The sequence below is a fragment of the Fimicolochytrium jonesii genome (assembly GCF_025526975.1).
Source record: "Fimicolochytrium jonesii strain JEL569 chromosome Unknown EV422scaffold_24, whole genome shotgun sequence".
Taxonomy (NCBI): Eukaryota; Fungi; Chytridiomycota; class Chytridiomycetes; order Spizellomycetales; family Powellomycetaceae; genus Fimicolochytrium; species Fimicolochytrium jonesii.
Genome location: NW_026515691.1, coordinates 116,415 through 139,624, shown reverse-complemented (window position 1 = coordinate 139,624; position 23,210 = coordinate 116,415). Strand labels below are relative to the sequence as shown.

At 53.6% G+C, this 23,210-nt stretch overlaps 9 protein-coding genes across 9 annotated transcripts; 3 read left to right on the top strand and 6 right to left on the bottom strand.

Annotated features, from left to right (window-relative positions):
• The first annotated feature begins 1,373 nt into the window (after nucleotides 1–1,373).
• EV422DRAFT_539411 (uncharacterized protein) lies at nucleotides 1,374–2,333 on the top strand. The gene has a single exon (XM_053071056.1). The coding sequence runs from the start codon at nucleotides 1,666–1,668 to the stop codon at nucleotides 2,173–2,175; it is 510 nt and encodes a 169-aa protein (XP_052922908.1). The 5' UTR covers nucleotides 1,374–1,665; the 3' UTR covers nucleotides 2,176–2,333.
• A 1,080-nt stretch (nucleotides 2,334–3,413) lies between these two features.
• On the bottom strand, nucleotides 3,414–6,105 carry EV422DRAFT_622146 (uncharacterized protein). The gene is made up of 5 exons (XM_053074162.1): nucleotides 5,777–6,105; nucleotides 5,610–5,706; nucleotides 5,371–5,530; nucleotides 5,071–5,305; nucleotides 3,414–5,003 (listed from the first exon to the last, which is right to left on the bottom strand). Exons 1-5 carry the CDS (start codon nucleotides 5,844–5,846, stop codon nucleotides 3,541–3,543), a joined length of 2,025 nt encoding a protein of 674 aa, XP_052922907.1. The 5' UTR covers nucleotides 5,847–6,105; the 3' UTR covers nucleotides 3,414–3,540.
• A 452-nt stretch (nucleotides 6,106–6,557) lies between these two features.
• EV422DRAFT_499568 (replication factor RFC1 C terminal domain-containing protein) lies at nucleotides 6,558–9,590 on the bottom strand (the record flags this gene model as incomplete). Its single annotated transcript, XM_053068093.1, has 13 exons — nucleotides 6,558–6,834; nucleotides 6,914–7,065; nucleotides 7,132–7,294; nucleotides 7,363–7,455; nucleotides 7,531–7,676; nucleotides 7,750–7,897; nucleotides 7,958–8,144; nucleotides 8,268–8,367; nucleotides 8,424–8,542; nucleotides 8,614–8,689; nucleotides 8,768–8,954; nucleotides 9,020–9,124; nucleotides 9,181–9,590. The coding sequence occupies 13 exons, from the start codon at nucleotides 9,588–9,590 to the stop codon at nucleotides 6,558–6,560; spliced, it is 2,163 nt and encodes a 720-aa protein (XP_052922906.1).
• A 2,323-nt stretch (nucleotides 9,591–11,913) lies between these two features.
• On the bottom strand, nucleotides 11,914–12,776 carry EV422DRAFT_199250 (uncharacterized protein). The gene is made up of 2 exons (XM_053065273.1): nucleotides 12,262–12,776; nucleotides 11,914–12,196 (listed from the first exon to the last, which is right to left on the bottom strand). Exons 1-2 carry the CDS (start codon nucleotides 12,683–12,685, stop codon nucleotides 12,105–12,107), a joined length of 516 nt encoding a protein of 171 aa, XP_052922905.1. The 5' UTR covers nucleotides 12,686–12,776; the 3' UTR covers nucleotides 11,914–12,104.
• EV422DRAFT_199045 (uncharacterized protein) lies at nucleotides 12,521–13,554 on the bottom strand. The gene has a single exon (XM_053065272.1). It carries the CDS (start codon nucleotides 13,453–13,455, stop codon nucleotides 12,868–12,870), a length of 588 nt encoding a protein of 195 aa, XP_052922904.1. The 5' UTR covers nucleotides 13,456–13,554; the 3' UTR covers nucleotides 12,521–12,867.
• Nucleotides 13,555–13,887: 333 nt separating this feature from the next.
• Nucleotides 13,888–15,576, top strand: EV422DRAFT_198933 (uncharacterized protein). Its single transcript, XM_053065271.1, has 4 exons — nucleotides 13,888–14,821; nucleotides 14,910–15,006; nucleotides 15,077–15,190; nucleotides 15,265–15,576. Exons 1-4 carry the CDS (start codon nucleotides 14,064–14,066, stop codon nucleotides 15,322–15,324), a joined length of 1,029 nt encoding a protein of 342 aa, XP_052922903.1. The 5' UTR covers nucleotides 13,888–14,063; the 3' UTR covers nucleotides 15,325–15,576.
• A 596-nt stretch (nucleotides 15,577–16,172) lies between these two features.
• On the bottom strand, nucleotides 16,173–17,437 carry EV422DRAFT_570087 (transmembrane adaptor Erv26-domain-containing protein; the record flags this gene model as incomplete). Its single annotated transcript, XM_053072838.1, has 8 exons — nucleotides 16,173–16,187; nucleotides 16,254–16,333; nucleotides 16,403–16,561; nucleotides 16,660–16,705; nucleotides 16,774–16,881; nucleotides 16,960–17,130; nucleotides 17,229–17,263; nucleotides 17,365–17,437. 8 exons carry the CDS (start codon nucleotides 17,435–17,437, stop codon nucleotides 16,173–16,175), a joined length of 687 nt encoding a protein of 228 aa, XP_052922902.1.
• Nucleotides 17,438–18,329: 892 nt separating this feature from the next.
• Nucleotides 18,330–21,059, top strand: EV422DRAFT_570086 (uncharacterized protein; the record flags this gene model as incomplete). Its single annotated transcript, XM_053072837.1, has 5 exons — nucleotides 18,330–18,662; nucleotides 18,752–18,993; nucleotides 19,061–19,316; nucleotides 19,381–19,482; nucleotides 19,554–21,059. The coding sequence occupies 5 exons, from the start codon at nucleotides 18,330–18,332 to the stop codon at nucleotides 21,057–21,059; spliced, it is 2,439 nt and encodes an 812-aa protein (XP_052922901.1).
• A 486-nt stretch (nucleotides 21,060–21,545) lies between these two features.
• On the bottom strand, nucleotides 21,546–23,041 carry EV422DRAFT_499389 (Six-hairpin glycosidase-like protein; the record flags this gene model as incomplete). Its single annotated transcript, XM_053068079.1, has 5 exons — nucleotides 21,546–21,724; nucleotides 21,805–22,171; nucleotides 22,229–22,611; nucleotides 22,856–22,868; nucleotides 22,931–23,041. 5 exons carry the CDS (start codon nucleotides 23,039–23,041, stop codon nucleotides 21,546–21,548), a joined length of 1,053 nt encoding a protein of 350 aa, XP_052922900.1.
• Between the last annotated feature and the right edge of the window lie 169 nt (nucleotides 23,042–23,210).

Genomic DNA, 23,210 nt, shown 5'->3' with positions numbered 1-23,210 from the left:
CTTGCGAGCGTCGCAAGTCGTTTTGCAATTGCGAAGCTTTTTCAAAAGCAAGGGATCTGCAACTTGCCATCACTCGCTTGAGGCTGACTGCATTGGGGCGGCCTCGCAGTGGTTTGACTGCATTGAAAACTCCTCTCTCGGAGGTAAACACACGTCCAATTGGCAAGTCCTTCCAGAGACCTCGAGTATTGGGTGATGTCGGTTGTTGTGACCAACATTTGCCGATATAGACACCTCTACAGGTAAGAGATGGTTCTCCCAGTGTGGCGCTTGCAGCCCATATGACTTTCCAAGGCAGCCGTTCACTTTCAGGGAAAGCAACTGCAAGCATCTCGACACTTGGCATCGCTCAGCCTACCACCCAACCATGGAAGCCCTTATGGAGTACTCCGGCTCGGAGGGAGAAGGAGAGGACAACAGGCGGGAGCACCAGGATGGGAGCACTGGGACTATGCAGGAGAATGATGGGGAGAGCAACAACCCTTAGTTACTGTAGGCTCTCACTGTCATATTTAGTTTCACAATCTCTGTTAACCCCGCCAAGGCCATATCCTTGTGGAGAGTAGTACGCTGCAGTGGGAACATAATTGTATGCGGGTGTAACTTGTCTGCAATTGCAAAAGAGGTCTCGGGTGCTAATAAGAGGTGTCGTTTTAGCTGTTCAAAGCTGGCTACACCCTTGGCGTTTTGGCATTTCCAAAATTAGCAAAAGTGTTTTCTTTTTCCAGGTCTCTTGCGTCCGAGCAATGGTGGTTTAGTGGTATACCCTTCCACCGCTGCTCCGCCTTCGTGAAGCTGAACCACCCCGCTCCTGGTTTGTCTGTCTATGTATAGTGTTCGGGTCGGTCATTGACCCCTCACCACCAACAGCCAGCATCTTACCCAACACATTTCTGCTGCCCCCAGGAAGTGATGTTTTCCGAAAACTGCTTCTACAAGTGCAAAGCCGTTTTCCCGGCCATCGTTAATCAGGACTCCCCCAAGTCCTCAACTTCGGACCTGTCATCCGCCGACCCTGACAACCTTCCCCTTGGCGAACCTCTCCCCGTGACGACCGATACCTCATTCTGGTTTGCCTCAAACACCCCGGCCGAACCTTGTGGCTGCTTCGTTGCTAAATATGATCCGGCCACGTCAGAGGCCATTGTCTTCTTGGCAACCAGTCGTCCGCAACAACCACACCGCGGTCTACCAGGGTGTGGAAGAAGACCACATAGCAGGCCACCTCACCACGATTCCTCGCTATGCCCCTCCAGGCGGTTTCTATCTGAACTATACAACACCTATTTCTGTGTATCTGTATCACTTGCCTGCCAGTCGGTCGCTTAATCAATTTAAGCACGCACGAGATTACCCACATCCACCACCCACGACGCAGGGTGGTGTCAAAAGCAAGGAAATTGAAACCGGATGTGAGAACTGTGAGCACGCCCGGCGTAGCCCCCAACTCAGAACTGTACAACACGCCAAACTCGCAACCGCGCGTTGTCACTAGTGCGGGGTCACGTGACGTGAGATTCAGCAGCATCTTCGGATGTCGAGGACCTTTTGAAATGTTTGTCACCACCCTGCCCACGACGATACCGGCAGTTGGATACTGCGTCGAGACGCACATTTTGGGAGGCACACCGCCGTTATCACGCAGAAACGTTGAGGCGACAACGAATGGCTGACAGGGAAAGCGACTCAGAAGGAGGGCCTGGGAGTGATGGGGGAGATCAGAACGGGAATCAGTTGGGCAACAATTCTTCGGCAGGCCTTCAACCTACGGGACAGACCGGTGTAGCAATGGTCGCCCCTCAGTCATCGAACCAGCATGCGAACAACCCGCCGACGGCGCGGCACGGCAGGAGGGGGATCGACTATCCGATGAGTACCGAGCGCCACGACGATCCCGAGTGGGACGACGACCGAGTAGTTGAACCGTACCACCCCGTTGTTGATGTCTCGATGTGCATACCTGGAATTCATGTGCCGTCATCTTCGGAATCACATGATTCGCCTGAATGGGACGACGAAGATATACCATTCAACTGGGACGCCCTGAATCGCTTTGTCAAGACGGCAGTGGACGAAGAAGAATCCGAGGCACGTCGCCGGAGCAGCGTTATTCGCGAAGCCATTACAGTATGTAGCACGGCAGGGATAGGGAGGAGGGATGCAGTTGCGTTGTAGCGGTCGGCTTCGGAGGAGCAGCGGCTTGACCTCGACTCGCTGGTGGCAGATTTGAGGGCTTGGGGAGTGAATTGGCTTGAAGGCTTCCTTGCCTCTGAGCCAAAGCAACAGCAATGTTGTGAATCTTGTGGGCAGCCGGGTGCCAGGTTGAGGGGGAGGGCGGGGTGCGGGTCGAACGGGGGGGCGGGGGGCGGGCGGAGGGGCGATGGGTGAGGCGGCGAGCGGTGGCGGTGCTACCTTATCTTGTAGCGGGCTTCTTGGCAGCCGGCGCTGCAGGTGCGGGCCTATCTTTATAATTACTTTATTACCCTAACGGCAAACGTCGCAAGCATTAGGGTAATAAAGTAATTATGAAGATAGGCCCCGCGCGTAATTCACACCCACGCAAAACTCACCAACCCGCGCCAACTCACTAATAACCCCAATGGAGACATGGCCCCTGCTACCGCCGTGCCAGTAACTTCTTGAACCCCGATGAAAGTACGGCTCCCCCCCCGCCCCCCCCCCCCCCCCCCCCCCCCCCCGAGGTTGGCGATGACAGGTGCTGCTATCCCCGCCAAACTTGCGAGAGGTGCCCTTGTCGGGGCGAATCCAGCATTGGGGGGTTCCTTCTCGCCCTTGGGGAGCTCCTTCTTAGATTCTGCAGTGGCCTGCTCGGCTTCGACTTCACGGGCCTCCACAACAGGCGCAGCGGTCTTTTTCTCGTCAACGACGTCGATGACGGGCGTAGCATTCCGTTGGTGCGGGACTTCAGCGGAATTGGCAGGGCTATCAGAATCAGCAAAAATATCTGAGAAAAGTTCCGAACTGGCTGGGTTATGGCAGGTTTTGTAAGGTCCTTCCAGATTTTGGGAGGAGTGCAGTCGTACACCGCACAACGTCTGTACACTCATGAGGCGTTACGCTCTCGGAAACTAGAGTACAAGGAACAAATAATTATAATTGCTCAAGGTGATCTGGCTTGGATCAGACATGGTACGGGTGTACGGACCTTATACCTGCGCCTCTACGTTCACAATGCCTTATGGCCAGTCGATATGAACGGGCACGGTTTGTCGGCGGTAACGACGTATGACATGCCACCCCATCGGGCTGTGCCGTAGACCGATTTTAGGCCGTTCGCCTTCCTTCTCCTTTCTCGCCCAAAGACTTGCTTTCCATGTGCGCCTTGTTCTCCCGCGTCGGAGTTGGCAAAAAGGAAATTGGAAAAAGAGCTGATGTATCGAACATCAACTTTTGAGCATGGATGCGAGGTCCCCATGCACCATAATCGATTGGGAAATTTTGCAAATGATTCCTATCTAACCTACACTAGTCATGTCCAGCAATCTTGCCCAAAAAGTAAAAAGAACTGTTCGCCAAGAACTACGCAAACAAAGTATAAGGCGGCGGAGCCTCTCCCTCCTGTACATCCCACTCGTCATCGGCGGCCTGCATGCTAGCATCATTAGCGCCAAACGCTTCTTGTCCATCCTGCTCCCTGCATTCAGCAGCAGGTGCCAACAGTGAACCTCGACCCACTTCGTGGTTCTCATTTTCCGCCGGGGCAGTGGGTGTGAAAGCGAGCGAAATCACAGACGGGGCCGCGTGCCTCGGCTGGGAAAAGCTGGACGACAGGGATGGGGACTGCACCGGTGATGATGAGAAGTATGAAGATAGTTCATCGTCTGCTGGGGGCGACGACTGTTGCGAGTATGGTGTGGACGGCGTTGACGGCGTAAAGTTCGACGAGTTGGTGTGACGTGGGACGATGGCTGGCGGCGGAGGGTACATAGGGCGACCCCCTCTGATTTTCGTGAGGGTTGCAGCTGCTATTGTTGACGATGGGGGTGCATGTAATGGTCGAGTAACAGCAGGCTGCGTGGTGCTAGTCGCACTAGAAGCCTCTAGAGGTATCGGAGGCAAGGATCTAGCTTGGTGTGGAACGCGGGGCATTATTATTGGGGGCATAGCTGTTCCCAGACTTGTTGGAGACAAGTTGGCGGTCGACGCGATGGCAGATTCACTGACCGATCGCATGAAGGGCGCCGGTGGGGCGCTTGGGTTTGGTTTCTGCATCACAAACAGTGGTGGAGTAGAAGGTGAGGGTTGCGGTTGCGGCGGCATCGGCGGACGATTTGGGAGCACAGGAGGCGCAGGGACAGGTCGGGGTGCGGGAGGCGGGGCATGTGGTGGAGGATTGTACAATCGTTCCTGAGGGAGCGAACTCGGCTCGTCGTCGATAAACGGAACATTTCCGATCGTAATCGGGAAGCTGAACTGCAGCACCTTTTTCGACCCACTGAGGGCCCCATCCAGAATGGATGCGTCGCTATCACTTCCTTTTTTTGTGGCCACCAGGTGCGTTGCGTCCGTCGTCAGATTTTTGCTTGATGCTTTCTCCTCCTTGGCACCACCACTGCCTCCAATTTGAAGCTCAACAAGAAGCTGATACGAGACGTCGACGGAGTTGTCTGCAGTCGGGTCGGTGCTCCAAGGAAAGAAATCTGAATGATGCAGAACCGGATTGACAGGCGGAGGGAGCGGTTTCCGCGGTTTTTCATGCGGAGGGCAACTCAGCGGATCTAGGTGATAATACGCTTTCATATCCACATTCACGGCCCCAGGTTTGATGTCAAGTTGCAGCGCAGCCTCCCCAATAGTTGCAGCACTATACCGAGTTTTAGCGCAGCCCGAGTCTGGGGGAGCGCACATTGCTGCATGTAATGGATTGACTGTAGCTTTCTTGCAGACCCAACGGATTTCCCGCTTCAGAGCAACAGTCGCTTTGGTCACACGCTTGACGTTCGCTAAATGATTCATTTGCAACCGAATGGGAATCCTATCACCTATGCATCGGGAAAAGACGTTGGCCAAAGACAATCTCCGGCTTCCATCAAGAAAGATGGTTCGTACCTTTGCAGTAGGCGCTCCTCGGAATGGAAACTCTCGCTTCTACGGTCCCCTTTTTGAACCTCCCCAGAACTCCTACATCACAGTCCCTAGAAGCCGATTGCGGGATCCGATACAGCGGCAGATTGGTGTCGTGCCTTGCGGCAACTGTGAACTTATGATAGCGCATCAAGTTCTCCCGCGGCCACGATCTCAATAGCGTGAGCACAAGAAGGTACGTGATGGACAAATGTGTCGTCTGCGGAGGACAGGACGTCAATCACGCCCGGCTGCAAAAAGTTTACACCTGAAGCTAGCACTTACGTTGATGGACGACGGCAGATAGGGGTCCCCAGTTGTCATGACCAGCGGGAAGTTGAACGGATAGAATTGTGAACCTTGGTGCACAGGAAGTGCCATGACTTGTCGGAAAAGAACATGCCTAACGTCCTCCGGGGTGGCCGCCTGCTTTACTATAGTGCCTCTGTGAAGTAAGAACCAGGCCCCGATTAGAACCCTTCTTCAGCGGCGAAAAAGTGCTTGCCCAGACAGTCAATACGTACAGCGGTAGATTGGCGGCGTTGGCGAACTGGATAACACCCAAGCACTGCACTTCCATGCTTTTGATGGTATTGTCTATTGCTTCAACTTCCAAAAGACCTGAAAGAACAAAGTTCTTAGTGCTTCGAACAGGAGGGAATGCATCCAAAGACGTTGCCTGCACACACACCTGTGAGAACATCCCCTCCATACACCGGTAAGCCGGCTTTCTCCAGGTGGAAGGCTGCACGGGGCTTCATTTTTTTTCGAATCGAAACTGCTGGGAGAGAGGCACCGTGAAATATGGAACTTCGATTTTCGACGGCAATTTGCCGGCGGTGAGTGGAGCTGGGTGAGATATAGGTAACAGAAGACGGCGGAGATCAGGATATGCCAAGTAATTCCTTTGGAGGGTTCGGCGGCCGCTTTGCAAAGGGCCATACACTTCAGACGTTCAGCACGAGGCAGCAGGACGGTCCATTGCCGAAGTCGTCCGCCAGGCCTTGAAGAATGCGCGGTCAGAGGCGGCAACCGCAGAAATGAGAGAATTCTCAGAGAAGTGAGCGTCTTTCTCTCCTACCGGCTTCCCGGGTGGCGGTACCCGGGCTCCGGCGCCGTGATCTTCGCCGCAACTTGGCCCTGCACGCCAAATTTCAAAGGCTGTGTGTCGTTGAGAAGTCCTTTGCACGAAAATGGAAAACATGCCCCACCGCACCGACTTCCCCTCAACTGACCCGCCCTAGGCACATATACGACTCCTTGGCATGAAGGAGCAGATGCCAATGCCTCATAGTATGAGACTATGAGAATGTGGTACAATGGGCAGATACAGTCCCAGGGACTACCATATGCTAACTATCGTTGCCGGACCTATTAGCTACGTACGCCAAGATGTCAGCCTTCCCAGCAATTGCGCGTCGAAGACTCGAAGGGCCCTGCGTGACACTAGCCTATCTGACAGGAACGTCTGCCTATTTCTTCTTAGAAGACGATGCGTTAGCCTTTCCTCTGCCCTTCGCAGCAGCCGGCGCAGCCGCCTTTGATGATGCCGCCGGCGCTTTCTTTTGCTTGATCATTCTATCCGTTGCAATATCATCCTCATCCTCAGCTTCGTCGTCTTCCTCCATGTCCGGCTCCTCGGCTTCTACAATGTCCTCTAGATCTGGTGCAGGGCCCGCGGCCGCTTTGGTTTTCCCTTTCGAGACGTGAAGGCTGACCACCGCTGTTGGATGGGTTCCTTTGTTGTAACTGCAAAGAAACGGGATATGATTAGACTAATGGTCGTGATACAGTGCATCAACGACGCTCGCCTGGATAGACAACATACATCCTCGTGAACGATGATTTCACAGCGGTGGGAATCTTGTTAGCAAGCTTGGCCATCGACAGTTGACCTAGACCCAACTCCATGACTGAGTCCCAATCTTCCTTGTTGAGGTAGTAATCATCCATGACTTGGATGACATCTTCAATGGCATCCTATGACCATCGTCAAAATATGTCAGCAATGACTACAGTTTGCCGGCCTTCTGACACAATACGCACCGCTCCTTGCTTGATCAAAGGTTGAGCCAGGGCCGGGGCCAGAGCAGGCAGGTAGCTGAGTCGCACCTCCCGCTTATTGCCAGAAATGTGGAGCCGCATGTGACTTTGAATCTCCCGCAGTTGTCGTGTGTTTTTCATCTGTTTCGAATTCTGACCCAGCCAGCTGCAAGACGGAGTTCGCCGTTGACATAGAGTCCGGAGTTTCCAGCCGACGAAAACGCTGCTACGTACCTAGGGAATCCAGTAGGGCCTCCAATGGACCCATGTGTGAAAAATGCGGGCCGGACGGTCGAGAGCACAGCGTGCAACGGCATGAGACTCCAGCTTTGAGTGCTGCAAATCATCTGCCATCAGCAACCCCACATAAACCGCAGCGTCAGATAGCAGCCATTCCCATACCTTCGTTGAACGTTGTCAAGGATGTCAGCCTGTGATATCGAGTCGGCCGCATTGGAAAGGCAGAGCAAGTGCTCCAAAGCAACTTTTTTCGGATTTGCTCCGCCCAGAGACCTAGCTATTGCGGGTTGCGTCTTGATGTATGATTCCTGCAGTGTCCAACGTAAACACCATTGATCACCTGTTTCCTTCAGTAAAGGAGAATTTCTTTCAACTACTCACCTGGATCATGAGCGGCATCAGGCTATAGTCGTGGAAATACAGCTCCATCTTCTCGTAGAATCGCATGTTATTGAACGACCCGCCGCCGAGAAGGTTCGCAGTGGCTTCAAATGGGGATATCGTTGTGTTCTTCTCGGCAGATCGTGCCCTGGTGGTAAAGCATGATCAGACTATCGAATATCAAAATACCGCAAAACACATTCCGTACAAGTCCTTCGATTGATCGTAGTTCATCACTCCACTTCCTAAGCGGTAAGTGGAGAGCAGGTTGAGGATCTGCCGGATATCCGCTCCCGTGCTGCTCGTCAGTTCGGTGACCACATTGGGCTTCAACTCCAACCCTTCCCTATTGATATTGTGAGCACATGCACTTTCCACGGGGAATGAGCACCTGACTCGCTGAACTCACGCTTGTGCAATAGCTCTGATGCGAGGCTCTACTTGCATCCCTGTCGGTCTGGAAAAGGCCAGTTCGTAGCGCATAAGCATGTACAGTTTACGAGAACCAGCGTTAAAACACTTCCGCCCGCACCTTCGGAATCTGAAATCAGCACAGTAGTTGGCCAGCGACTTGACCTTGGCCGACTGCCTGTCATTGCAGATGCAGATTATGGGGACCTGAAGCAAAAGGTCAGATCCGCCCCGAGACTGACAAGGAAGGTGATATCCCGAACCTTCGTCTTTTTGATCAGCTGTATCAGTTCCGCGCTACCCCCTCTGTCGCCACCGGACATGCCATCCACTTCGTCCATGATCACAATCTGCTTCTTTCTCTCGACGGGCGCAGCCTGTTCTTTCACGCTTAGCCCAAGATGTGGGAACAAAACCCGAACAAAATCACAGCCTTTACCTGCTTCGCTTTACCCTTTCCTTTGGGCGCCTCATCAGCCTGGTTCTCTGGGAGGAAGAACTCTGTAACGGCGTACGTCCCTAGTGTCTCCTTCAACATAAGCTAATCATGCACAAGGATATTAGTACTCAGTCCTGACATTCCATGCGCTTTGGTGCTATCGCCTACATCAAGCGCCTTCTTATTCCTGGTGTCACTAGCGTTCAGCTCCAGCACATTGAAGCCCTCCATCTCAGCCACTAGATGGGCGGTGGTAGTCTTCCCTATACCGGGAGGTCCGGACAACAATGCCGCACGGTTGGCGGAGAACTCTTGCCCACCCATTCGCTTGAAGCCGTTCTTCCGGTTCTTTTCCCTGAAAGAATAAGGAAGTGTTGGCCACGCGTATATGTGCCTGTCCGCGCGCTCCGTTTTGCATACCAGTCTTTCAGCCATGCTGCCAGGTTTTGCACGAGGGTTTTGTTTCCGATGATATCCGAATATGAACGAGGTTTGTATTTTGTCGTCCAGAGCTGCTCGTTACCGCTGTAAAGGGACCATTAGCTTTGTATCATCCCAATCTGAAGACAACCCTCACTCACTCTAAGGGTGCGGCTGCAGGTGTGATTTTCGAAGCCGCAGCTGTCGCCGCGGCAGATGTTTTCGCTTTGCCTTTCGCCGTGGATCCCTTAGCGGGCGAGCTAGATGCGGCTGGTCGCGTCCGGATGAGATCGAAGAAGCCGTCTTCATCCACCGTCTTGATATTATGTTCTTTGACTTTCTTCATTTTCGACTCCCCAGGTTCCGCTCCAACTACGACGTATGAAGTTCGGGAACTTGCCGCAGTGGTTGTTTTCCCGCCATACCGCTTCACCAAATCCGTCGCTGTATCACGCGATATTGAGCTGAGGTCTCCCGTGAAGACGAAGGTCAAACCCGCCAAACAGTTTTCTGCGCCTTCCGGAATCTGTTTGCTTCCGAGTGCTACCGGCCCTGCAGATTTCCGGGACATATATGCCTGGAAGCCGGACTTTTTCTTTTCCCCCGTCTCTCCCGATGTCGGAGTCTGCGGCTGTGAAGAAGCGCCAGCTGGCTCTTTCTTCGCAGGTTCCGGTTTGGCTTTTCGCGTGGTAGATGGAGTCGCCTTCTCTTCCTTCGTATCAGCCACACTAACTTCCGGAAGCGTTTCGTCCTTTATCTTTCGTGCGGGAGCTGCTTTCTTCTTTCGAGGAGGCTCATCTAGTTCCTCGTCTATGTCAGTCGCATCAAAGTCGTCTTCATCCTTTACGCGACGTTTTGCAGGGCGCGCTCGCGTTTTAACCGGCGTATTAGGTTTTGGTGAAGCGCCCTGTGCCTGCTGGAAGAATGTCAAGGAGAGCGGTGCTTCGCGTAGCGGCATAGAGCCGACTCACCTCTTCCTTTATTTCTTCTTTGACATCTGCTTTGGCTTTCGTCGCGGCAGTTCTTCCAGACCTTCGATTAACGGGCTTCGTTTCGAAGAAGGAGTCGGGATCCACTTCCTTTGGAGGATCGACCTGTTTCGCTGGCGCTGCTGAGGCTTTTGGCTTCTTCGCTGGCGGGCTTCGCAACATCAGCTACTCTTGATATTCAGAGAGGACGTTTCCCTTGGCTGGCCTCACCTCGTCCTGTATCGGGTAGCTCCATTCGATGGTGCCACCTCCGACTGCATCTTTACATCATCATCTTCTTCTGAGGAATCTACTACTGCCCTCCCCTTCCTCTTTGTTGATGTTTTGGCAAAGTATTTCGACTCATCCCCTCTACAGTCAACAGGTAAGTGCCTTTCCGCGGCTGCATCGCGAGGTGTACGTACTGCGAAGTATCCAGAGATTCATCTATTACAAATTGACGCCGTTGTTCAGTAATCAGTTCACAAGAATATCAGCGACGAGGTCGGGCATACCCTTTGCGGAGGCTTTGGTGGCTCCCGGAGCCTACGGGAAAAAAGGCTCTCGCTTAATATTCGGAAGACAGGCGAGAACGACGATTGCCTGACTTACGAACCTTCGCCGTTGGCTTGCTTGTGGCAGGCGCAGCCGCCTTCCCGTTCGCGGCGCCGTTCTTTGGTGCGAAAAAGCTACGAATGTCCTGAGCAAAAGGCGGGTAAAAACGTCACTTTCTGAGTGATCTTCCCTCATCGCGCGAGAGCCGTGGCTTACCATTCTTTCGACGCTCTAATTCTCGGGAAGTACGTCTCAGGTGCGGCTGCGGAGAGGACTTACGTTGAGTCTGTCCCCCTGTGAGAGTTCCTACTCGATGTTGGGTGTCCCGGGACCCGTCGGATGCAATGCAGCCCTTTGACCTCATCAACATTAAGATAATCGGACACACGCTGATGCGGGGCTAGGATGCTTCGGACACACGCTGATGCGGGGCTGGGATGCTCATCAAAACGGTCAGATCAAAGTTGTGATTTAATCGAGCTGTCCACGTGATTTCGGGAAGAATAGGGAATAATGGCATTCGCATGGGAACATCTGCCTTGTCCATCAGCTTGTCCATGTCCAGCAGTTTGAGGTTGATAGGCAAGCAGCGAGAAGTCCACCTCAAGAACAATCCCAATACCCCTCGCTCCTGCATTTAGGAACGCAAAACGTAAGTACCAGGGTCCCTCGGGACTAGGTTCTCGGTCGCTTCTAGATTTCCGGGGAAGGGAAGTCCTCGTCAAACGGGATCAGACCGTGCTAGATTTGCATTTATTCCGCTCGCCGCAAGACGTCCGGATTCTCACGTTTTGCCCTTCAACTACTTCCGTTTCTCACAGGTCATGTCCGCACGCCTCACTTTCACCGCTCCTCGGCTGTCCGTCGCAACGCTCATTAGGCCGAGTGTGCCTCCGAGTGTGTGAGGGCGATTGTGCACCGGGAAGCTCCGCATCTGGAGCAAAAGCTGCTCAATGATTCTCCTCCGCCGGGGGCTCCATCATGACTCTGTTCCTTCGCCTTCTCTTTCCCTTCCGCCGCATTCTCCTCGGGTACACTACTGCCTCTCTCGGATCTCAGCCCCATCATGTTCATCAGTGTGCTCAATTCCGTCATTGGCGTGATGGTGCTTGTAGCAGAGGGAGATTGCTCGTCTTCATAATCGTCACCATGCACTACTGGTGATTTGAGCGCCATGGATTTCAGCTTGAGACTCAATTCTGTCATTGGCGTTAACAGTTGTGATGCTGTTTCCTCGCTTACAGACGATGCGTTGAGACAGGATGGGACGCGTAACGGGGGCGGTTGAGAGGGTGGGTTCTTCGGCTGAGCTGTGTCTAGGTGGGCGGCAGGAATTGCAGAATCCACCTCGGCCGAGAAAGTGACGGATTTCTTCCGTTCTCCCATCGATTCGCTCCCAGACCCAATTTGCTCTGGCTCACTGGGATCCGTAGAAGTCGAAATCCCAAACTCCTCTTTCTTCTTCTTTCCCGGCTTTGTGCCCGCTTTCGTCCGCGCAGCGGCTCTTTTTGATTTGATCAATATGATGACGGCCACTCTCCTCCTCTCCTCCAGGTACATATTCATCGCTTCTTCTCGCTTTGTCGCCAGCGCCTGTATATCCTCCTTCGTGGGTATGCCGTGACCCCAGGCGACGCTGCAGGTTTTATTAGACCTACACGTCAATCAAAAATTTAGTCTTCCTGCAAGCTTAAGCAGCTTTTTCCATAAGATACGCACCATTCCGCAACAGCACCGTCACCTCCTCATCCATCAACAACACGGGCAGTCCAAAGAAAGTGTTCTGCAGCGGCATCTTCGGCAGTGTACCGACCAGCGCACCAAGGACATGGTATCGAGTACGCAACGTCAACGCGGCTACTCGAAACTTGAAAGGGGCGTAACGTAAGTCTTGACGCATCGTGGGAAACGTGATGTGTTTAATATCATCCTCCGAAAACGCAAAAACCCGAAACGGGAATGTCATCAGCGCGTGGCGGAATCGAGAACGGTGGAGGTATACGGAGGATTGCACACTCGTCAAGCCCGGGATATGGAGGGTCGCTCTGAATCGTTGCGTGGAGGGAAATGCTCTTCTCTCTTTATTTAAAATAACACTCTGGAAATGCTCACATTCCCATCGCGCAAGTGATATCACAAACATTGGAGGAATATATCTACGTGTCGTATCGTCCCCACATGCCTTCTTTATCCTCCTGTCCAGAGAGACAATGACGGTAGAAAAAGTTTACGCAAAAACACAAAACGTTGAAATGTTCGATGCTCCCATTACAGCGCTCCACGCCCCTCTTGCACCCTCCCACCACACCACAGAACCTAGCCGCCTCACTCCCCCTTCTCGTCCTCCTCATCCCCCCCACCCTCCCTAATAATCGGCTTCCCATCCAACTTCTTCAACTGCGGAAACCTCTTTGTCATCTCAGCAACCCACACATTCTCCCCCGTGGCCTTCTCCTCCACGGGATTCCCCACAAACAGCACCTCGACACAATGCGCCAACCCGCCCAACGGCTGCAACCCACTCCAATCCTTGATCTTATTGTTGCTCGCATACAGCACCTTGAGCTTCTTACAGCACTCGATCCCATTCAGCCGCTCGATCTGGTTATAGCTGATCCAGAGCTCCTCCAACGTATCGGCAACAGCGTCAAGGCCCTCGATCTTCTTGATGTTGTTGCGGCCGAGGGAGAGGATCTTGAGGGAGGCGAGGCCGTTCAGCGAGGAGATCTTGTCGATCTGGTTGGTGGACAGGGCGAGGTGCTCGCATTTGGTGAGCTGTGCGAGGGAGGCGTCCATCTTGGTTAGGAAGGGTTGGGAGGAGATGAGCTTGATCTTGGGACTGTCGGCCGCGACAAGACCGGTTTTTTCTTCCCAGGCCTTTATCGCGTCTTTGAGCGTGAAGCCTTTGGACATGGTTGAGGGGTGTCGTGCGGGGTGAGATGCGGGGGGTGCGAGGGGTGCCTGGGCAGTAGCCCGTTCGGTGTCGGATCTCTAGGTTCCGCACTCTGCGAAGTGTGACGACTGAAAAAGGCGGGTTGGGAGTAGATATGGAGCGACCGGTCTCTCTCACGCCCTTGGGGTTTGATGATAGCTGACCCGGAATGGGTCACAGATGTATGTAGTCCTGCTCTTTTTTGGCCCCTGGTTTATGTTGCAAGCAGTGGCTTTAGGGAAAGGACTGAACGAACGTAGTGTCGGCGTCCCAGACGTATCCTTGGCCGTTGGATATGTACAGTACACAGTTGGAAGGTCGGGAAGCGGCACCGTCGAGGGTTTGGGCAGATCGGGCGAGGCAACTTGTCGAAAACGCGTCCACAGGTTGCAGGCTGAGCTTTCTGGCATCGGCCCCTTTCTCGGACTGGCAGTCTCTCCTGAAGCCCTCCTCTTTGTTGCACACCTTTCAGAACACCTCGATCGAAGCTTCATAGTCGGCAACGGCGAATAGTACAGTACAATAAAGCTGCTTGTTCTTTAGAGACAGAGGCCTAGACTATCTTGTCGTCCAACGAAAAAGTCACTCGATGTTGACCTCACAGACGGCCTCTGAAGAACCATCCACTGGGACAGCAATGACCGCCGCAAAGGACGACGCTTTCAGCAGAAAGCTAAAAAGTGTGCGACGCTCCTCTGCCGAGAAGCTCGATCTCGATCTGTACAACGACCCTGCGGTGAACCACCGACTAGCGCCCACCTCCAGCCTCGCATCCGAAATGAAAGTGACGAAAACAGTGTCGCAACATACTTCCTCAACACATGGGATCAGCAGCTTATCGCCCACCGACGAATCCGTAGCGATGATGTCTCAGGTTTTGCCCCTGCGACAAGAGGCGAGTGGACGTTTGTCACGGTCGCCAAGAGGATACCCAGAATCTCCAACCCCGGCACCTTCAAAACCAAGACAAGTACGGGCAGCGGACCTGATATCATCCACAAAGCCGTCTGCGAGTCCTTTATCTCGTGAGCTCCAGAACGCAGAAGCTTCTCACCGCAGTCGTTCAGCGCCAGCCGATGAGCCTGTCACATCAGAGCGATCAATTGGAGACGAAACGATTGACAATCTCCGCAGATTATCCGAGATCAGCGGTCCAAGTCCTCGGAAGAGAGTGCAGTCACAAGATCGGGAGGTGGATATCGAGGGGGAGGAGGGCGGGGAAGGATGGGAGGAGGATGCGCTGAATCTGGGACTGTCGCTGGATTTGGGGATGGACGACGATGAGGCGTATGCGGTTGACGAAACGGCGGAGGCTATGGAGATTGAGACGTACCTGGAAGAGGAAATGTACGTACGCTCATCCGGATCCGGTTGTGACTCCGCTCGGCATATGGGAACCGCACAACTCATTTCGATCCCTCCTTTCGATCTCCAGAGCTCGAATGGAAAACGCGAAAATAAGTAAACTTGCGCCTCTGGCCGCCGAAGAAGAGCGGAGGCTAAAGGAACGAAACGAGCTACTTGACACGGTGGTGAGAATCAAGGGGTTTGGCGTATCTGGAGGTTCGCGAAAGTCTGTTCTTATGTGTGTTCACCCACCAGTTGAACCGACTTCGAGCACAAGAGAAGGAGTTGAAGGAGGCGAAGGAGCGGTTGAGCATCCAGTTGGAGCATCATCGGAGATCGCTGTGGATTCTTGCGGATCAGCGTCAGAAGGTTGGTTGGGGAAGTTTCATGATGGTCGGAATCTTCAAACTACAGCATCTGACCTGACATTTGAGCTGTTACAGCTGGACGATGAGCGGGCTTCGGCATGGTGGGCCACTGGCATCTTCGACATTGAAATGTGAGTCCTCTGTCGAAGGACCCGTCGGACTCAGATGGACCTTGGGACTGAGCATCTTCCACCCCTCTCAAACAGAACAATCCGGAAGCTTTACTACCCCGCCTTCCTCGTCGTCTTCCTCCACGTATACCTCGTATTCATCGATCATTGGGTGAACTCCAACTACCCACCACAATGTTCGTAATGTACCCCAATCTGTGAGGACGCAGGGGTCTGTACCTAGTACGGGGTCTTTCAGGCCCTCCCATGAGAATCACCTCATGCCTCCGCGACCCACATGAGGAGGAATGAGACTGTCTGGGCTACCAAGCCTGGAAGTGGGAGACGCTCTCGGCGGAACTCAGGACACGTGCAGAGTGGGCTTTCAACTGTGGAAATGGCGTTCATTCTAATCGGACATGGAGCGATAAATATGCCGTCTCTTCTCCCTCCTTGGGCATCTTGTGTATGTTACGGGACTTGGGTTGCGGGCTATTCCCTTTCCCTCAAGCCTTGTATATAAACGCGAATGAAAGCCACTATCATTCCCATCCCGAACACCTTTAGAGGACATTCATTGATCAGCTCTGTGCTCCGTGATCTCAGATCCACCGTGAAGGCCGCCCCGTGTCCGATGGCAGGCGGTTGGGCTCTTAACAGTGGTCAGCGTAGCCGTTCTTCCTGCACACTCGGTGCCTTTACATTTGTCGACACAGCTATGTACATGAACGTAAGCGAGAGCTTCACATCTGGAAGGTACGATCCTGACCAGCCGAGCGTACGCCGCGTACGCCAATGCAGTCGTTGGTACGCACGGAAGGCATTCCAACTCCAAATCAACAAGCGCGTATAGCATGTGCGCCTCTCCTATGGCTACTCCCCGAGCCCCTACGCCGGCAAGCATGCCATTCAGAATGTATGGCCACGGCCCCGCGATCCCGAATCCGGCAATACCGTCGTCTTCACCATCCCGAGATAGGTCGCTAGCGTCTTTACTAGATTCGTATTCTTCTTCTGCTTCGGTGCCGATGGGTCTACGATAAAGGCTACATTGTCAGATCATCCAAGCGGTGTCACATACGTCCTCGAATGCTGCGTCTTACCGAAATTGGGCAAAGTATACTCGTTCGCGCTCAGCGAGATGAAGTACATGAACGGGATGAGCCACACAATGAGGCCGAAAAATGTGGCGATCTCCGTGAAGCTGTGGTAGTGCTCCGTGAAGTAGAAGAACCAGATGAAGTGGTCGCTTATCACGAGGACTGAGATTTACGAATGCGTAAGTTCGGAAAAAGGTTTGAAGGTAGCCGAACAATCCCAACGAATGTCGAGATGTTGGGATAGTCATGATGGGACCTACCACAACTTATTAGGAATGCTGGGCTGGCCAACTCGATATTTGGGAACTAGCATGTAGGAGAGTTTTACAATCAGCTTGATACAAACACATGCACATGTTTATGAAACCACCTACATTTCGTAGCAGCTGGCTATACCATGCGTGGCATAGTAGAGAGAAACATATCCGCTTGAATGAGAGGCCATCCACTAGCCATAACAGTATGTGCGACGCGAACGTTATCTGAGTGGAAGGATCAAATCGAGGTCAGACGGCGTCTTCAAAGCTTCTCAGCGTTCCATGAGTGTAGCAGTATGGGACAGTCGATGGTAGGTCCCCATCCGGCTGCTGTAAGCCGGCAAGGTTTTCCCCTAGAGCATCCACTTCCAGCCATGGTGCATAGATCCATTGCAAAAGCACGAGTTCCGGCCCTTTCAATAGACTTACAATCGTTGTATAATATATTATCTTTTTCGTTAACACTGTGTATTCCTGCATAGTGAAAGAGGTCAGCTCCCATCATTCTCTTCGTGCTCCTCAGACGTCCCAGGAAGCTGGAATGTGAGAGACGCGAAACTTAGACTCCTTACCTCAACCAACTCTGCCAAGTAGTATAGCCCGCACGCTGCACTCATTGTCGATTGATTAGATCAGTAACGGACTCTTTCCTCGGCTTCGAGAGTTGCGTCATGACGCTGCGCCCCTTCTCTCTAAGACCATTCTTACCAAGACTAAGCGTTACGAAGCCAAAGCCCAGGAGGGCACCGAGGTATGTCAAAAGCCCTAGAAAGATAGGCATCGTTGCATCCTTTTGTTCCAAGGAGTTACTTCGTCGAAAAGATGCCGACGATTTGGACCTTCGTGTGGTGAGCGGCCTTTCAAGGACGTCACAGCGTCACTTCCTGATCCAGCACGCGTCGCATCACCTCCGCGCTGCACTTCACACCGTCGACTTCTCGCCCTGCTTCTCGCCATCGCAGCCCTTGCCGTTGCTCGACAGGGTTTCGGGACATGCGCACCTACACCATTCCGAGTTGCTATGTATGGGGTAAGGCAGCACTCATCCCGACCCCAGCGCTACAGGATATGGCTTCGAAATGGAGCTCCGCGCCGGACAGGGGTGGTGCAGGAATTACTGTCCGCGGATGAATAGCAGGTTTTGAGCGGGCGACGCATCCACCGTGCGAACCTTGCCCACTCACGCTCCATGGTCAGGTTCAGAGCAGACTCGCATTATTCCGCCATTCTGGTTGTTGGCAGCTCTTTCATCTGTCAACCCCCACGTCGGCTTCTCCGTGGGCCGGAAGTCACCGGCTTGCACTCTAGGCAAATGGCGAGAGTGAAGGGCCGATGAAATACCGCGCGTGCAATAATCCGTCGCCTCGCAGTTGAGGAGCGGCAGACCCAAAAAAACGCTCACTGCAATTCTGAACTGGCCCACCATCCCTCCACTTCCGAGGTTGTTAATAGGGGCCACTTACTGCCAACCTCTTCCCTATATTCGCTTTCAACTACAAAGAAAGACCAGCGAGATATCCCAAAGGAGGAGCATAGGCATAGAAGATAAATTCACCACAGTTCAAGCGAGCGATTACCAACCGAAAATTTCCACAGGTCATTTACAGACGTCCATACCATTCACTGGAGAATCGATACTATCCGAAATGGCGAGCATACCAGCGGGACCCACCATGAACAGCGAGGAGGGCCGAACTAGCGAGGGCAGCAGAAATGGCAGTACCACCCGCAGAAACAACAAGGGGAAGAAGAAGGGAGCTGGTGTTGCGGGCCCCACTGCGACTCCGCTGCACAACAATGTGCCCGTAGTACCCCTGCTGTCCACGGCCTTACCGCTAGCCCCGGGAGGGACAGCGACAGAGGAGGAGGACGGAGAGGAGCTTTGTTTTATTTGCGCCGACACAGTTACGTGGTATGCAATTGGGGAGTGCAACCACAAAGTCTGCCACCTGTGTTCGTTGCGGTTGAGGGCTCTATACAAACAAAAGTCTTGCGCGCTCTGCAAGGTGAGTGATCCCTGCTGCGTTTGTGTTTATACTCACTATATGAGTCCGATCCTCAACTCGGTACCCCATCTTCAATTCCCCTTCGCAAGACGGAACTCCACGACGTTGTGTATACGAAAAACCCGGATGCGCTGTTCCAAGATTTCAATCTCAGAAAAATGCCCGCTTATGATCATCGGCTGAGGATATATTTCGAATCGTCAGAAATCCAGGAAGACGTCATGATTTTGTTGCGGTTCAACTGTCCGGACCCCTCATGTGATGTGTCATGCACCGGTGGTTGGGGAGAGCTCAAGGAACATGTAAAAAAGGGGCATGGGATGCTTATGTGGTATGTTCCATTGCGCGGGCATTTTGCAGGTTTCTCGAAAACGTCACTCATTTGCGGTTACATCCAGCAATCTCTGCACACGCCATAAGAAGCTTTTCACGCACGAGCACACATTGTATACGAAGGCCACCTTGGACCGGCACAATAAGCTGGGTGATCCGGACGATCCATCTTTCAAAGGACATCCAACATGTGGTTTCTGTCGAAACAACTTCTACGGACAAGACGAACTCTTTGAACACTGTCGGGAGAAGCACGAGCAATGCTTCCTCTGTCAGCGAAATGGTGTGCGAAATCAGTACTTCCAAAACTACGCGGAGCTGGTAAGTACGATGATTGTCTGTAAGATTATCGAATATCGCATGGAGCCTGACTGCCTTGTTTCAGGAATCGCATTTCCGCTCCGATCACTTCCCATGCTATGCGCCAGAATGCTTGGAAAAGAAGTTCGTCGTGTTCAATTCGAACATCGATTTGAAAGGGCATGAGGTATGAGAGCTGGATTTCTAAGATGCGTTTTGTCCGGTCTCATTTACTGACTCGTCCTTGTTATCTGATAGCTGGAAGAGCATAGTTCTGGGAAAGCAAAGGCGAAGGGACAGGCGATCGAGTTGAACTTCACATACACTGGTTCGGCCGAGAGGGACTTCGGGCGGGATCACTCCAAGCGGTCTTCCGCCAAGCGTGGGGGACGACAGGGCAACGATAGGGATGGTCAAAGGGAGGGAGAAGGCTCGTCCCGAAGTGGGGCCAACAATTTCGGACCAGGTAGCGCTCCCGACCATCAGATTGGTAACGGAATGCAGCGTCTACGACCGCCGCCTGGGTTTGGGTCGAAGCTTTCCGAACCAGAACCACCGGCCCAGGCTTCCTCATCGTCGCCTACTCCGCATCCAGCTGCGTCCCCACGTCCGCAAATCCCAAGCATGCCTACACCGTCTGAAGCAGCCGCTGGTTTATCAGGAGCAGCTAATGCATTGTCCCAGCCAACTGGATTTGCCATAGGGCCGCCTGCAACCGTCGAGGGAGAAATCATGCAAAAAGTTCAACAACTCTTCCTCTATTCCGCCACCAAGATCGCCGAGTTCAAGTCTCTCGCCACATCGTACCGCCAGTCGCTCATCAACGCTGACGAATTCGTCACCGGCTTCATGTCACTCGCTGCTCAAAACAAGACCGGAAAGCACAAGAAGGACGCCGAAGCAGAAGCCGCCAAGATCTGGCGGCGGATGGCGGACACGGTCCCGGATCCCGAGGAAGAACCCGAGGCGAACGTTGGCGGGAAGGGTAAAGGAAAGGCGCGCAGCAAGGGCGTGCCATTATCCCTCGGCCCACGCACGGGAGGTCGTCTGAAGAACGACATGCTTCGCGCACTGAATGACTGGAAAGTTTCTTCGGAAGAGTACCCCCTCCCTCGGCCGACCATCCCATCTTACGCCAATTCTACCGCCACGCCGTCCGCGGTTCTCCCGCATTCTACGACAAAGATCCCGGCATCGGCCGCTGCCCGTGTTCTGGTCATCAAGAAGAACGCCACAAAGCAGAGAACTGCGACACGGGGCGGTGGTTTTGGTAACGCATCTTCGGGAGCGACTGCCAGCGCGAAGGACTCGGTATGGGAGCGGGTGTCACACGTCCCTGGGGCAAGCGCGCCACCAGATAGTAACAGGAGCGCCACGCCCGTGACGTTCGCGGGTTCACAAGCGGGCGACGACGACGATCGCCCTGCAACTCCGTCTGGTAACACGACATCCACCCCGTCCGTCGCCTCAGCGTACAGCCACCCGACCTTGCAAGTGAACGACCGTGCCGCACCCGCACCGAAGCCCGCATTCTCCAAGACGGTACAGTCTGGACGTATAATGGGTGGCGGCAACCGCGTCTCGGATAACGAGTTTCCCGGCCTGCCCAAACGCGCACCCAAACCACCACCGCGCACCATCAATGGCCGGATTGGCGGCAGCACGGCGTGGGGAGAAGACAGCAGTCAAGGATCCGCCAGCGGTAGCGGGACCGAGAGTGGGAAGAAGAGCAAAAAAGGCGTTACGTTGATGCATTTCGGATAGAGGACTGTAGATTGTTGTCATGAGTAAGGGTGTGGTCGTATCTTTCCCTGCCCCTCAGCAATTTGTACAGTTTTCCTTCGTCTCCTCACTTCCATTTGCTACATATGATGTATATCCTACATTATTTACCCCGCTGCATATGTATCTACATACATACACCTAGTTTAATCTTCTTATCGCCACATGCATTTCTGCTGGGAGTAGACCGCTAAATCGATCTCATTATTAATCAGATAAAAAGATCGTGATCAAATGAACGAGCTGGCTATTTGGGCTTTTTTTTCTCCGGAATCGTGCCTTGGGCTATTGGCGTGAATGACTCCTCTATGTCCCAGCCGGGATGCAACGCAGGGATGCACAGCCGAATTGAATACCCTGCCTCCCGCATCAACCTTGAACTTTCCTCTCAGAGACTTTCTTACGTGAACGGAACCCACGCAAGGTTCTGAAATCCAGGTGTGACATGACATCAGTCTCGCATCTCCATCATAGCTGGGCTTGACACAGCATCGCTATCGAATCCCCAAAGTACGCATCCTCGTCGTCACCCAGTGACTCCCATACGCGCCGGGCATGCGATGACCCCATCATATGCAGCGCCATCCACGCTGGTGCGGTGAACGCCCTGTCGCTGTAGTCCACGTAGTGTTTGCCGTTCAGTTTATCTAAGCAGGGAGATAAGAAACCGGGATGAGACGCCACATAGAAAAGAAACAGGACGCACAAGGGACGAAAGGAGACTCACATCCAGCGTGAATCATCTTCTGCCCCTCAAAGAACCTAACCATCCCCTGCAAAATAGGCAACAACCTCTGGTCCCCCGACACCTTCAAATACGCCGCCAGCCGCCACGGGGTCCTGCAGGAATTGTAATGGAAATCGCCATCGTGCTTGCTTTCCAGGACCTGTCCATGCACGGCGCGCCAGTGGCCGTGTTTGTATTCTGCGAAGTCGGGGAGCAGGCCTATGGGGTTCTCGGCGTGAAGCTGGAGGAGGCAGGTGACTAGGCCTTGGCGGAGGCGCTCCCACCCGTCTCGGCGGGCGACGTCTTTGGCGGCAAAGGTGTGGACGGCGGCGAGGATAAAGTCGGATGTTCGCGTAAGGTTCCAGAACTACTCGACAGCTAGGGATTGTCAGAAAAGGACATTCCCGAGGTCATGGGGCCTGACAACAGAAGCTTCCTTCACCTTCTGATCGCTCCGATCCACCCAATCGCCCAAAGTGAAGACCCACAGGTCCTTGTTCACAGTATACTCAAAAATGGCACCACACAGATTCACAGCCCTCTGGAAGTACTCGCTGGGTCCCCGTCCATCAGGAGCTCCCGGCCATTTATCAGCAGCCAAGAACAGCGCGTGAGCGATATCGATGTCGCCATCGGTCGCCGAACCGGTCCCATCGGTGTCACCGTCTTTAGCAGGAACGATGTTGTTGTGCCTGTCTCGTTTCTGCTGCCAGCCCATCAGGCCTTTTGGATTGACGAATAGGTCAAAGTAGCGCACGAGGCCGTCAAAGTCGTCGCGGCAGTCGTGGTAGACTGCCAGAAGCATCCCTATTGCGGCACGACGTAAGGCGGGTAAGTGATCGGACGGAAACGGACGCGTATGTCTAGAGGCGGCATCACCGACGGTGACATCGCCAGAATGCAGATAACGAAGGTGATGGCTTCCCTCACGAGAGAGCAGGCGACCGAAGGGCAAGGACGTCATCGCGCGCATCATGACCGCTATCGCGCGGGATCACCGGCCTCCGCCTGCCTCGCCGTTCCCAGGCGTTCTAAGTCGTGCTCAACTCACCATACCCATGTGCCTGAAAGTTTCCACAGTGAGATTGGAAGCGTCGCAAGCTCAGCCCAACCTCCAAAAACGCACCTCAGAAACCGTCAAAGCGTCGCCATTATCCTTCTTCTGGTTATAGTCCACGTAGTATGCGTTGCCGGCTCCTCTGAGGTAGTGTGTCCTCCAGTTCCCGTAGTTGCTCATTCCTGACATGGTGGTGGTTGGGGTGTTATCTGTGTGAAGGATAGCGAGGAGTAGGTAGTAGGAAGGCCACAGGGAGACGACGTCAGAAAGCACTCGCACACGTCATCCATCGATCGGTTCACGCGCGTGTCGCTCCGTGAAAAAGGCCTCCATACTATTCGCAGTGTTC

Coding starts and splice junctions, on each gene's coding strand:
- EV422DRAFT_539411 (XM_053071056.1), top strand. CDS start 1,666: ATGGCTGACAGGGAAAGCGACTCAGAAGGAGGGCCTGGGAGTGATGGG.
- EV422DRAFT_622146 (XM_053074162.1), bottom strand. CDS start 5,846: ATGAAGCCCCGTGCAGCCTTCCACCTGGAGAAAGCCGGCTTACCGGTG. Junction 5,707..5,776: donor TGGAGGGGATGTTCTCACAG/GTGTGTGTGCAG, acceptor TTGTTCTTTCAG/GTCTTTTGGAAGTTGAAGCA. Junction 5,531..5,609: donor AACGCCGCCAATCTACCGCT/GTACGTATTGAC, acceptor CTTACTTCACAG/AGGCACTATAGTAAAGCAGG.
- EV422DRAFT_199250 (XM_053065273.1), bottom strand. CDS start 12,685: ATGTTTGTGATATCACTTGCGCGATGGGAATGTGAGCATTTCCAGAGT. Junction 12,197..12,261: donor GACGGTGCTGTTGCGGAATG/GTGCGTATCTTA, acceptor ATTGACGTGTAG/GTCTAATAAAACCTGCAGCG.
- EV422DRAFT_199045 (XM_053065272.1), bottom strand. CDS start 13,455: ATGTCCAAAGGCTTCACGCTCAAAGACGCGATAAAGGCCTGGGAAGAA.
- EV422DRAFT_198933 (XM_053065271.1), top strand. CDS start 14,064: ATGTTGACCTCACAGACGGCCTCTGAAGAACCATCCACTGGGACAGCA. Junction 14,822..14,909: donor ACGTACCTGGAAGAGGAAAT/GTACGTACGCTC, acceptor TTCGATCTCCAG/AGCTCGAATGGAAAACGCGA. Junction 15,007..15,076: donor ACGAGCTACTTGACACGGTG/GTGAGAATCAAG, acceptor TTCACCCACCAG/TTGAACCGACTTCGAGCACA.